This window comes from Gadus chalcogrammus, chromosome 1 (genome assembly GCF_026213295.1).
Source record: "Gadus chalcogrammus isolate NIFS_2021 chromosome 1, NIFS_Gcha_1.0, whole genome shotgun sequence".
Taxonomy (NCBI): domain Eukaryota; kingdom Metazoa; phylum Chordata; class Actinopteri; order Gadiformes; family Gadidae; genus Gadus; species Gadus chalcogrammus.
Genome location: NC_079412.1, coordinates 21,989,069 through 22,001,568, shown reverse-complemented (window position 1 = coordinate 22,001,568; position 12,500 = coordinate 21,989,069). Strand labels below are relative to the sequence as shown.

Here is a 12,500-nt window from a genome sequence, read left to right as displayed (position 1 = left end):
CACATGTAGCTGTTAGCTGGTGGGGCTACTAGCTATAGTACATGTAGCTGTTAGCTGGTGGGGCTACTAGCTATAGTACATGTAGCTGTTAGCTGGTGGGGCTCCTAGCTATCACACATGTAGCTGTTAGCTGGTGGGGCTACTAGCTATAGTACATGTAGCTGTTAGCTGGTGGGGCTCCTAGCTATAGTACATGTAGCTGTTAGCTGGTGGGGCTCCTAGCTATATCTTGCCATCTTTGGCCGTTATTTCAGTTGGTTTAAAAAAGATACATTCTGTTGTAAAGATGTGTTGTAAATTATTGATGAATTAATGATGAATTAAGAATTATTAAATTACATGGAGATGTTGACTGTCCAAGATCATTGTGGTGAATATTTTGAATTTGTGTCATTTAGACACAGATTAAATTGTGAAGCTGTTTTTGTAGTCCATAGAGAAGAAGATTTTACAATGGAGAGAATATTTATACCACAGTACAGTATTAAGGGGTAGAGTTCATCACCTATACCTGGACCAATCACACGGTACCTTGGCTGTGCGGTCTCCATCATACGGGAACCACTTTCCTGTCCTGTCTTTCTATTGGACCACGCAGGTTACCGTTACCACGGTAACCTGCACTAGGTTATCACAGTAACTCGCCCTTGGCTACCCCGGTGACTTACCCTATGTTATAACAATAACTTGCCCTAGGTTACCACGGTAACCCCTCTTAGGTTACCACAGTAACCCGCCCTAGGTAACCTCGGTAACCAACTCTAGGTTACTGGGGTAACTTGCCCTGGGTTACCATGGTAACCCACCCCGATCACCACAGTTACCCGTTGTAAGCTACCAGGGGGACTCGCCCTAAGGTACCATGGTAACTGGTGCTAGGTTGCCAGGGTTACCCCAGCGGCTCTATTCTGTGGAACTGTGTCTTTAAGCTATTGATGGTTATTGATTGTGTACACAGCCGTAGTCATTGATGGTTATTGATTGAGTTCACAGCCGTATTTATGATGGTGATTGAATGAATATACTGCTGCACTTAATGATGGTTATGAACAGAGTATATTGCTGTGTGGCAGGCCACAACATGACATTGTATCCATGTTTTTATTTCCATCAAAACATTCTGTGAAAAAGTGTTTATGAGGTTGAAAATAAAAGGAAATGAAAAAAAACACCTTGATGCGGTTTATGGTTCATGTCTGATTCCAACAAGAGCGGAGAAATTATAACGTGTAGCGTAATTGGGATGGCTGTTTTCATTATGCGTCGGGTTATGGCACAGTGGTTAGCACTCAGCTTAATTTAGCTTAGCACTAGCACTAGCTTAGCACTGCTACCTCACAGAGTGAGATCCTGGTTTCCTCCCTCGTCCACGTTCGATCGGTTCTCCCGCACGTGCCCTTGACCAAGGCACCGTGGCCGCCCACTGCTCCTCGTGCTGCTGGAGATGGGTGAATGCAGAGATCACATTTCTTTGTATGTTCTCTTAGACCTCCCTGGTCTGCTCCACGATGATGAGAGAGGGCCATGAGTTGTAGCGTCTCTCACGTCCTACGAGCCTATACGCCAGTTAAAGGTCTGCGGAGCTGGAAGGACAAGAACATGAGATGAACAACAAAACAAGGACAAGGAGCAGGCGGAGGTCCTTCTATCGGAAGTCCCTCTATCGGAAGTCCTATCAGAAGTCCTTCTATCGGAAGTCCCTCTATTGGAAGTCCTTCTGTCGGAAGTCCTTCTATTGAAAGTCCTTCTGTCGGAAGTCCCTCTATCAGAAGTCCTTCTGTCGGAAGTCCCTCAATTGGAAGTCCGGCTGTCCCTCTATCGGAAGTCTTTCTATCGGAATTCTTTCTGTCGGAAGTCCCTCTATCGGTGGTCCTTCTGTCGGAAGTCCCTCTATTGGAAGTCCGGCTGTCCCTCTATCGGAAGTCTTTCTATCGGATGTCTTTCTATCAGAAGTCTTTCTGTCGGAAGTCCCTCTATCGGAAGTCCTTCTGTTGGAAGTCATTCTATTGGAAGTCCAGCTGTCCCTCTATCGGAAGTCTTTCTATCGGAAGTCTTTCTATCGGAAGTCTTTCTGTCGGAAGTCCCTCTATCGGAAGTCCTTCGGTCGGAAGTCCTTCTATTGAAAGTCCCTCTGTCGGAAGTCCTTCGGTCGGAAGTCCTTCTATTGTTAGTACCTCTGTCGGAAGTCCTTCTATCTGAAGTCTTTCTATCGGAAGTCCTTCTATCAGAAGTCCTTCTATCGGAAGTACCTCTCATACTTCTCAAGTTAAATATTTGTTGAAATTCTCTTTCTGTCCGGACAGGATCATTAAATGAAATGCTCTGAAAAATGTGCTCTGCCCGTCGCTCATTGCCCTGAAGGGCGTCCTTCTCCTGGCTACAAACCTGCTTCTAAAGCTAGCAAGCTAGTCACGTGTTTGGAGGGAGTGGCTTAAAATCACAGATAGGGATGCCTCCTGATTGGCTGGCTCTTTATAGAGGTGCTACCTGATTGGTTGGCTCTTTATCTGATAGAAGGAGTTCTTAAGGAGAAGATCTTCTACCATGATGTCGTGGTGATGAGGTTATGATGATGTCATGGTAATATCACAGTGATGAGGTCATGGTGATGAGGTCATGGTGATGTCATGGTAATATCACAGTGATGAGGTCATGGTGATGAGGTCATGGTGATGAGGTAATGCTGATGAGTTCATGGTGATGAGGTCGTGGTCTAGGAGGGGAAGAAGAAGGAGCAACACTCGAGGCTGAAGTCCAGGAGGTCGGTCGAGGAGCAGCAGTCCTCCACTATCCCACAATCCGCCAGGGCCTGACACGCCTCCTCCCCACAGGCCACGCCCTCCGCCTCCCCACTGGAGCAGCAGCAGCAAATGGTGTCACAGCAGCAGGTGGCCCCGCCCCCTTGGCAGGTAAGACACGCCTCCAGGGTGGAGCACAAGGAGAAGAGCTCACAGTAGAGACAGGACAGAATACAACGGAGACAGAGGTCTGGGAGAGAGACATAGAGACAGGGTTAGAGAACGAGACAGAGGTCTAGGAGAGAGACATAGAGACAGGGTTAGAGAGAGAGAGAGAGAGAGAGGTCTGGGAGAGAGACATAGAGACAGGGTTAGAGAGAGAGGTCTGGGAGAGAGACATAGAGACAGGGTTAGAGAGAGAGGTCTGGGAGAGAGACATAGAGACAGGGTCAGAGAGAGAGAGAGGTCTGGGAGAGAGACATAGAGACAGGGTTAGAGAGAGAGGTCTGGGAGAGAGACATAGAGACAGGGTCAGAGAGAGAGAGAGAGGTCTGGGAGAGAGACAGAGACAGGGTTAGAGAGAGAGGTCTGGGAGAGAGACATAGAGACAGGAGCAGAGAGAGAGAGAGAGGTCTGGGAGAGAGACATAGAGACAGGGTTAGAGAACGAGACAGAGGTCTAGGAGAGAGACATAGAGACAGGGTTAGAGAGAGAGAGGTCTGGGAGAGAGACATAGAGACAGGGTTAGAGAGAGAGGTCTGGGAGAGAGACATAGAGACAGGGTCAGAGAGAGAGAGAGAGGTCTGGGAGAGAGACAGAGACAGGGTTAGAGAGAGAGGTCTGGGAGAGAGACATAGAGACAGGGTCAGAGAGAGAGAGAGAGGTCTGGGAGAGAGACATAGAGACAGGGTTAGAGAGAGAGAGGCCCGGGAGAGAGACATAGAGACAGGGTTAGAGAGAGAGAGGCCCGGGAGAGAGACATAGAGACAGGGTTAAAGAGAGAGAGGTCTGGGAGAGAGACATAGAGACAGGGTTAAAGAGAGAGATCTGGGAGAGAAACAATAGACAAGGTCAGAGAGAGAGAGAGAGAGGTCTGGGAGAGAGACATAGAGACAGGGTTAGAGAGAGAGAAGTCTGGGAGAGAGACATAGAGACAAGGTTAGAGAGAGAGAAGTCTGGGAGAGAGACGTAGAGACAGGGTTAGAGAGAGAGACTAAGGGAGAGAGGGAAAGAGACTGAGAGGGGGAGTGACTAAGATAGACTAAGGCAGACACTAAGGGGGATGGAGAGAGATGGGGAGAAACTAAGAGAGACTAAGGAAGAGGGAGGGACTTAGAGAGAGGGGGGAGAGAGAGGGAGAGAAACTAAGAGAGAGAGGGATATGAGGAGAGACTAAAGGAGAGGGGAGAGAGGGAGAGACTATGAGATAGGGAGATAGTCTAAGAGTGAGAGGGGGAGACACTAAAGGGCTGATTATGGTCCCACATTCACGCAACGCAACGCAACGCAATGATCACACAAACGCTTCGACGCAGTCGTGAACCTTTATGGTTCTGCGTCGGGTTTTAGTAAGCGGACCAATCACAGCCTTTGCTGCTCCTTCGCCTCGACGGAAGGGTAACATTTTTGGGAGGTGCACGTCCGGCCCTTGCGGTGGACGCAAGGAGGGTCCGCAAGGACGTAAGGGGTCCATAACCCTCCTTGCGTTGTATGAACGTGGGTCCATAATCAGCCCTTAAGAGAGGGCTGGTGTCTCTAGATAAGATTCTCTGAAGGCAGTGGGTCTTATAACGTCTGTCTGTCCGTGTGTCTTCAGCTGCACTTTAGGAATGTGTTGCTTAAGTCAATAATATATAAACATACATATAGATATACAGTATACAGTATCTTTCCGTCTGTGTATAAGTCATATAAGTCATTAAAACATACATATATATGTATATATATATATATATATATTGATATATGCATATATTTTACTTCCCTTAAGATCAACTAAGTACTAATGTGGGATTACTGTGTGTGTGTGTGTGTGTGTCTGTGTGTGTGTGTGTGTGTGTGTGTGTGTGTGTGTGTGTGTGTGTGTGTGTGTGTGTGTGTGTGTGTGTGTGTGTGATTATTTGAGTGTGTGTTTGTGTTCTCACCATCGCCAGCCGCCTCCTTGATAGTGGCGGGGTCAGCCCTGAAGGGGGCGTGGTCTGCCCTGAAGGGGGCGGGATAAATCAGAGAGGGGGCGGGGCTTGCAGAGAACGGGTTGTTTCCGGGGATGGGAGGATGAGGAGGGTCAGCGTGCGTGTCTGAAGAAGAGGAGGATGAAGGGAGAGAGAGAGAGAGTTGAGGTTGTGTGCATGCCGCCAGGTGTGTGTGTGTGTGTGTGTGTGTGTGTGTGTGTGTGTGTGTGTGTGTGTGTGTGTGTGTGTGTGTGTGTGTGTGTGTGTGTGTGTGTGTGTGTGTGTGTGTGTGTGTGCGTGCGTGCGTTTGTGTGTATGTGTGTGTGTGAATCTTACCCTCCGTATCATCAGTGGCAGTTGGTTGGTTGCAGATGCATTCGGATTGGTTCAGCCTAATTTTAGCCCCGCCCAGGGTTATGTCACAGTCTTTTGGCATAGAGTCATTCTCCATCCTGTCAATCAATCAGACAGACAGACAGACAGACAGACAGACAGACAGACAGACAGACAGACAGACAGACAGACAGACAGACAGACAGACAGACAGACAGACAGACAGACAGACAGACAGACAGACAGACAGATAGGATAACCTAGAATTTATAATCTTAAGTATAACTTAAGGAACACATGTACATAATAGAACTTCAATACTTAATACTTATATAATAAAACTAAAACAGTTACATAATAAGACAGAACTAGAACACTTGATAAACACTTAATGAATATGAAGACAGAACTCGAATACTTAATACGTAGAAAGGTAGTAGTGAAAACTGAAATACCTTCCATTCCTTTCTGTCCACTAGTGAGCAGTGAAGTTAACCGTTGCTCGGACTTCAACTGATAATACCGTCACTAATAATAGCAATGAAACACTACTAATAGAAACACTACGAATAAGAACATTTGGTATTCTAAAGAAACAGCGAGAGGCAGCAGAGCAGCCGTCAGGGTAGGCGCGGTGATAATTCAACCGCTCACTGGAGATCAGATCTGTGCGGGCCCGTATCTGGCCGAGCGGCCGGGTCTGGCCGAGCGGCAACGCGGCGCCCCTTGGTGGCGGAGAACCGCCACTCTAAAGCTTTCAAATGAGACAACTCAATGAGGCATAATGTATTAACAGGTAAAAAGTGAAATTTAAAGAAGTATATAAAATGATATAAAGATGTATAATACTCTATCAAATAAAGAAAGATGTGCAGATAAGCTTGAATTGTGCAGTTAGGAGGATGCAGTTTGAATTCAGTGAGGTGCAGTAAGGGCAAAAGGTCTTTCACACACTCGCAGTAGAACTAAAAGTAGAATTTAATAGTACTGGTGGTCGTATACTGTAGTAAAGTAGTAGTATCTTCTGTCTTTTAGTGTAGAGAGAGAGAGAGGACTCCCTTTTCACACAATAATGGCACTATTGCACACATCCTCCATAATGTAAATACTGCGTATTTAGAGTGTATCTTTAGTTTATGTTTATACGAGATGCTGTAATTTTTGTAATTTTTATTTATATTTATTATATTATATATTATACTATATACCTGACCTTTTTAGTTTTTATTTCATAATGCTGTTTATTTTATTGTTCACCTGCTTTGGCAAAGCAAATGTATATTTCTTAGGCCAATAAAGCTTTTTTTATTGAATTGAATTGCACATTTTGAGAGAGAGAGAGAGAGAGAGAGAGAGAGAGAGAGAGAGAGAGAGAGAGAGAGAGAGAGAGAGAGAGAGAGAGAGAGAGAGAGAGAGAGAGAGAGAGAGAGAGAGAGAGAGAGAGAGAAATAAACAGATGGATAGATGGATAGATGGATAGACGGATGGATGCATGGATGGTGGGATAGAGGGATAGAGAGATATAGAGATATAGGGATATATAGAGAGATAGATAGATAGATAGATAGATAGATAGATAGATAGATAGATAGATAGATAGATAGATAGATAGATAGATAGATAGATAGATAGATAGATAGATAGATAGATAGATAGATAGATAGATAGATAGATAGATAGATAGATAGATAGATAGATAGATAGATAGATAGATAGATAGATAGATAGATAGATAGATAGATAGATAGATAGATAGATAGATAGATAGAGCTTTATAAAGAAAGATGGATAGTAATAAAGATAGACAGATCCCTTAATTGTCCAGTACAAGTAACTGTGTGCAGTTTGCTGACCGTCCACCAGGGAGCAGTGTGTCTCAGCGCTCCGGTCCTCCTCGGCTCCATGTTGTTGACAGAGGAAGAGCGGAGACAAAGCGGGCTTTGCGCTGTTTGAGAGGCCGGTACCGGGCGGTGCGCAGTGGTCGTGCGGGTTTTATCGGTCTGGATATCGGCAGCACCGAGGCGGACCGAGACCCGTTATCCGCCATCATCTGGACGCTTTGGGACGAGACGTGTCCGCGGCGACGCGCATGGTGAGTGGAGGATGAGCGCGCACTGCGGGAGCGAGCCTTGGGATGCAGCGACTAAATAAACACGCGCAAAAACAGGCAGTGGATAAACAACAGCGTATTGATTCGTCATCCGTCTGTCTGTCTGTAAATATATCGTTTTCCTCTTCAGCATCTGTCTCTTTGTCTGCCTGTCTCCCTGTCTGTCTGTCTCTCTTTGCACCTGTCCATCAGGAGTGCGGTCCTCGGGGTGAAGATGAGGAGGGGGTCGTTGCCATGGGGATCCCTAGCGCTCCTGTATACTGCATCTGCAGGAGACCCGACATCAACTGTTTTATGATGTAAGACAAGCATCTGTATGTCGTCTAAAGCATCTGTATCTCCCCCTTAAAACATCTGTATCTCGCCTTAAAGCATATGTCCTTTAAAGCACCTGTATCTCCTTTAAAACATCTGTGTCTCCCCCTTAAAACATCTGTATCTCCCCTGTATCTCCCCTTAAAGCATCTGTATCTCCTTTAAAGCATCTGTATCTCCTTTAAAGCATCTGTATCTCCCCCTTAAAACATCTGTATCTCCCCTTAAAGCATCTGTATCTCCTTTAAAGCATTCTGTATCTCCTTTAAAACATCTGTATCTCCTTTAAAGCATCTGTATCTCCTTTAAAACATCTGTATCTCCCCTTAAAACACCTGTATCCCCCCCTTAAAACACCTGTATCTCCCCCTTAAAACATCTGTATCTCCCCTGTATCTCCCCTTAAAGCATATCTCCTTTAAAACATCTGAATCTCCCCCTTTAAACATCTGTATCTCCCCTTAAAGCATCTGTATCTCCTTTTAAACATCTGTATCTCCCTTTAAAACATATGTATCTCCCCTTCAAACATCTGGATTTCCTCATAAAATATCTGGATCTCCCCTCAAATCATCTGTCTCCCCTTAAAACATCTGTTTCCCCCCCTTAAAACATCTGTATCTCCCCTGTATCTCCCCTTAAGGCATCTGTATCTCCTTTAAAACATCTGTATCTCCCCTTAAAGCATTTGTATCTCCCCTTAAAGCATCTGTATCTCCTTTAAAACATCTGTATCTCCCCTTAAAACATCTGTATCTCCCCTTAAAGCATCTGTATCTCCCCTTAAAGCATCTGTATCTCCTTTAAAACATCTGTATCTCCCCTTGAAACATCTGTATCTCCCCTTCAAACATCTGGATTTCCTCTTAAAACATCTGGATCTCCCCTTAAATCGTCTGTATCACACCTTTAATAGTTTTGTATCCTTATCTTTAAAACATGTGTTTCTTCACCTTTCAAACAACTGTACCTCAACCTTTAAAAATATCTGTATAAACTTTTACACATCTGTGTATATTTTACCTGTCAAACATCTGTATCATCTTTAAAACATCTGTTTAACCTTTCAAATATCAGTATCATCACATTTCAAAACATCTGTAAGACCTTCAAAATATGGTGATCACTAGTGTCTGTTAAAACATCTGCATCTCACTTAAATATGTATCCTAACCTGGCCAACACCTTCATCATCACTTTAAACACCCTGTCTCTCTGCATCTTTCCTGTCCTCATGCCTGTTTGTCTACCTGTCTGTCCCCAGCGGCTGTCAGCGCTGTAATGAATGGTTCTCTCATGCCTCTCTGTGTGTCTACCTGTCTGTCTGTCTACCTGTCTGTCCCCAGCGGCTGCGAGCGCTGTAATGAATGGTTCCACGGAGGATGTGTCGGCGTCTCTGAGAAAACCGCCAAGAGCATCACCGAGTGGTTCTGCCAGAGCTGCAGAGGTAGGACTGACTAGTAGTGACTACTATAACTAGTAGTCACTACTATAACTACTATTCACCACTATATGTATGCGTATGTGACTAGTGAGTACTATTACTAGTCACTACTCTAGTATTAGTGACTACTATAACTAGTCCACGGATCCTTTGAGTAAACACGATAATCCAACGAGCAAACAGCTTCCAGTGCTGCGATGTAGAAGAAAGAGATGGATACTCATTATGTTAGCATGTGCCTCCTGACGTCGATGTGGCTACAGATAGCTCTGTGAAGACCATCTCTCAATTATCAGCTTGGAGCTGACAATTGATAATAATATTGTCCTAGCTAGGTCTGTTGTTGGCATTAATAAAAATGTAGCTATTGCTTGCTCTTTTATTGGCATTGCTAATGATAGCCAAACCCAGCTATATTATTAGCATTGTTAAAGATAGCCCAAGCTAGCTCTGTAATTAGTATTGCTAATGATAGCCAAGGCTAGAACTGTTTTAAGAATTGTCAATGATAACCCAGGCTAGCTCTGTAATTAGCATTGCTAATGATAGCCCAGGCTAGCTCTGTAATCAACATGCTAATAATAGCCCATGCTAGCTCTGTAACTAGCATGCTAATGATAGCCCAGGCTAGCCCCGGTGCTGTCTGTGATGCAGCTAGCGACGGTCGGCTGGAGATCAAGTTCCGGCCCAAGAAGCTGCGGGAGGATCCGGAACATGGCTCCTCCTCCAGGGTGGACAGGAGGCGGGGCTCACAGGTAATCATCAGTTCCTTCAATTATGTCTCTTCCTGAATATTTATGCATCCTCCTAACAAGGGGAAGTGATGGTTGTATCTCCTGCTCTGTGTGTTAAGGCGGTCCGCTGTGTTGTGGTAGTTAAGGCGGTCCTCTGTGTTGTGGTGCTCTGTGTGTTGAGGCGGTCCTCTGTGTTGTGGTGCTCTGTGTGTTAAGGCGGTCCGCTGTGTTGTGGTGCTCTGTGTGTTAAGGCGGTCCGCTGTGTTGTGGTGCTCTGTGTGTTAAGGCGGTCCTCTGTGTTGTGGTGCTCTGTGTGTTGTGGTCGGTCTGCTGTGTTGTGGTGCTCTGTGTGTTAAGGCGGTCCTCTGTGTTGTGGTGCTCTGTGTGTTAAGGCGGTCCGCTGTGTTGTGGTGCTCTGTGTGTTAAGGCGGTCCGCTGTGTTGTGGTGCTCTGTGTGTTAAGGCGGTCCTCTGTGTTGTGGTGCTCTGTGTGTTAAGGCGGTCCGCTGTGTTGTGGTGCTCTGTGTGTTAAGGCGGTCCGCTGTGTTGTGGTGCTCTGTGTGTTAAGGCGGTCCTCTGTGTTGTGGTGCTCTGTGTGTTAAGGCGGTCCGCTGTGTTGTGGTGCTCTGTGTGTTGAGGCGGTCCTCTGTGTTGTGGTGCTCTGTGTGTTAAGGCGGTCCTCTGTGTTGTGGTGCTCTGTGTGTTAAGGCGGTCCTCTGTGTTGTGGTGCTCTGTGTGTTAAGGCGGTCCACTGTGTTGTGGTGCTCTGTGTGTTAAGGCGGTCCGCTGTGTTGCGGTGCTCTGTGTGTTGAGGCGGTCCTCTGTGTTGTGGTGCTCTGTGTGTTAAGGCGGTCCGCTGTGTTGTGGTGCTCTGTGTGTTAAGGCGGTCCGCTGTGTTGTGGTGCTCTGTGTGTTAAGGCGGTCCTCTGTGTTGTGGTGCTCTGTGTGTTAAGGCGGTCCGCTGTGTTGTGGTGCTCTGTGTGTTAAGGCGGTCCGCTGTGTTGTGGTGCTCTGTGTGTTAAGGCGGTCCTCTGTGTTGTGGTGCTCTGTGTGTTAAGGCGGTCCGCTGTGTTGTGGTGCTCTGTGTGTTAAGGCGGTCTGCTGTGTTGCGGTGCTCTGTGTGTTAAGGCGGTCTGCTGTGTTGTGGTGCTCTGTGTGTTGAGGCGGTCCTCTGTGTTGTGTTGCTCTGTGTGTTAAGGCGGTCCTCTGTGTTGTGTTGCTCTGTGTGTTAAGGCGGTCTGCTGTGTTGTGGTGCTCTGTGTGTTGAGGCGGTCCGCTGTGTTGCAGGTGAAGCGCTCGGCCCGGATGTGCGGTGAGTGCGAGGCGTGCCTGCGGACGGAGGACTGCTCGCTCTGTGACTTCTGCAAAGACATGAAGAAGTTTGGCGGCCCGAACCGCATCCGGCAGAAGTGCCGCCTCCGGCAGTGTGAGGTCCGGGCGAGGGTGAGGGTCCACGTTAACGAGTGTCAGGGTGAGGGTCCCCGTTAACGAGTGTCAGGGTGAGGGTCCACGTTAACGAGTGTCAGGGTGAGGGTCCCCGTTAACGAGTGTCAGGGTGAGGGTCCCCGTTAACGAGTGTCAGGGTGGGGGTCCACGTTAACGAGTGTCAGGGTGAGGGTCCCCGTTAACGAGTGTCAGGGTGAGGGTCCCCGGTAACGAGTGTCAGGGTGGGGGTCCCCGCCAACGAGTGTCAGGGTGGGGGTCCCCGTTAACGAGGGTGAGGGTCCCCGTTAACGAGTGTCAGGGTGAGGGTCCCCGTTAACGAGTGTCAGGGTGAGGGTCCACGTTAACGAGTGTCAGGGTGAGGGTCCCCGTTAACGAGTGTCAGGGTGGGGGTCCACGTTAACGAGTGTCAGGGTGGGGGTCCACGTTAACGAGTGTCAGGGTGAGGATCCTCGTTAACGAGGGTGGGGGTGAGGGTCCTCGTCAACGAGGGTGAGGGTCCCCGTTAACGAGGGTGAGGGTCCCCGTTAACGAGGGTGAGGGTCCCCGTTAACGAGGGTGAGGGTGAGGGTCCCCGTTAACGAGGGTGGGGGTCCCAGTTAGTGAAGAACACTCTGATGAGTGTGAGTGTGAGGGTGAGGGCCCCGTTAGTGAAGAACACTGATGAGAATGAGGGTGAGGGCCCCGTTAGTGAAGAACACCCTGTGAGGGTGAGGGACCCCGTGAGTGAGTGGCACGTTCTTAATATTGTTGTTTGTTGTCGTTGAGCAGAAGATGCTGCGTGTGAAGGATGAAGAGGCTGGGGGCGGGGGCCGGGGGCGGGGCCTCCAGCGGAAGGGGGTGGGGCATCTGTCGGAAGACGACGACGGATTCAGCGAGAGCGAATTGGAGCTCTACCAGCAGTACCAGGCGGCTGGCTACAACCACCTGGTAGGTGTTGGTGTGTGGGCCTTTGTGTCCGTGTGTGTGCATGTGTGTCTTTTTGTATGTGTTTGTGTGTTTGTGGGGGTATATAAAGACATATATATATATATATACATATGTATATACACATCTATATATATATACATAAATCTTTTCCTCAGGTGTGGCAGACTGAGGAAGAGGAAGGAGATTCCGACCCTGCCGTGAGGAAGAGGAAGACGGCTGTCAGAGTGAAACACGTCAAGAGGAAAGAGAGGAAGACAGAGAAGAAGGTAGAGACACACACCCC

At 47.5% G+C, this 12,500-nt stretch overlaps 2 protein-coding genes across 2 annotated transcripts in view; one reads left to right on the top strand and one right to left on the bottom strand.

Moving 5' to 3' along the window:
- Positions 1-136: 136 nt before the first annotated feature.
- zgc:113363 (uncharacterized protein LOC791449 homolog) lies at positions 137-5,876 on the bottom strand. Its single transcript, XM_056596009.1, has 4 exons — positions 5,698-5,876; positions 5,246-5,361; positions 4,883-5,035; positions 137-2,988 (listed from the first exon to the last, which is right to left on the bottom strand). Exons 2-4 carry the CDS (start codon positions 5,358-5,360, stop codon positions 2,714-2,716), a joined length of 543 nt encoding a protein of 180 aa, XP_056451984.1. The 5' UTR covers position 5,361; positions 5,698-5,876; the 3' UTR covers positions 137-2,713.
- Positions 5,877-7,190: 1,314 nt separating this feature from the next.
- LOC130383867 (CXXC-type zinc finger protein 1-like) overlaps positions 7,191-12,500 on the top strand; it is a 5,449-nt gene continuing 139 nt past the window's right edge. The window contains exons 1-7 of the mRNA XM_056591777.1: positions 7,191-7,334; positions 7,545-7,651; positions 9,014-9,114; positions 9,766-9,866; positions 11,132-11,287; positions 12,059-12,217; positions 12,373-12,483. Of these exons, the coding sequence (XP_056447752.1) occupies positions 7,332-7,334; positions 7,545-7,651; positions 9,014-9,114; positions 9,766-9,866; positions 11,132-11,287; positions 12,059-12,217; positions 12,373-12,483 (738 nt within the window). The 5' untranslated portion in view covers positions 7,191-7,331. The remainder of the gene's footprint in view (positions 7,335-7,544; positions 7,652-9,013; positions 9,115-9,765; positions 9,867-11,131; positions 11,288-12,058; positions 12,218-12,372; positions 12,484-12,500) is intronic.

Excerpts from the sequence above, each read along its gene's own strand:
- zgc:113363 (XM_056596009.1), bottom strand. The coding sequence starts at position 5,360 with ATGGAGAATGACTCTATGCCAAAAGACTGTGACATAACCCTGGGCGGG. Across the intron at positions 5,036-5,245 it reads TGCCACTGATGATACGGAGG|ACACGCACGCTGACCCTCCT; the intron begins GTAAGATTCACA and ends CCTCTTCTTCAG. Across the intron at positions 2,989-4,882 it reads CAAGGAGGCGGCTGGCGATG|ACCTCTGTCTCCGTTGTATT; the intron begins GTGAGAACACAA and ends TCTCTCTCCCAG.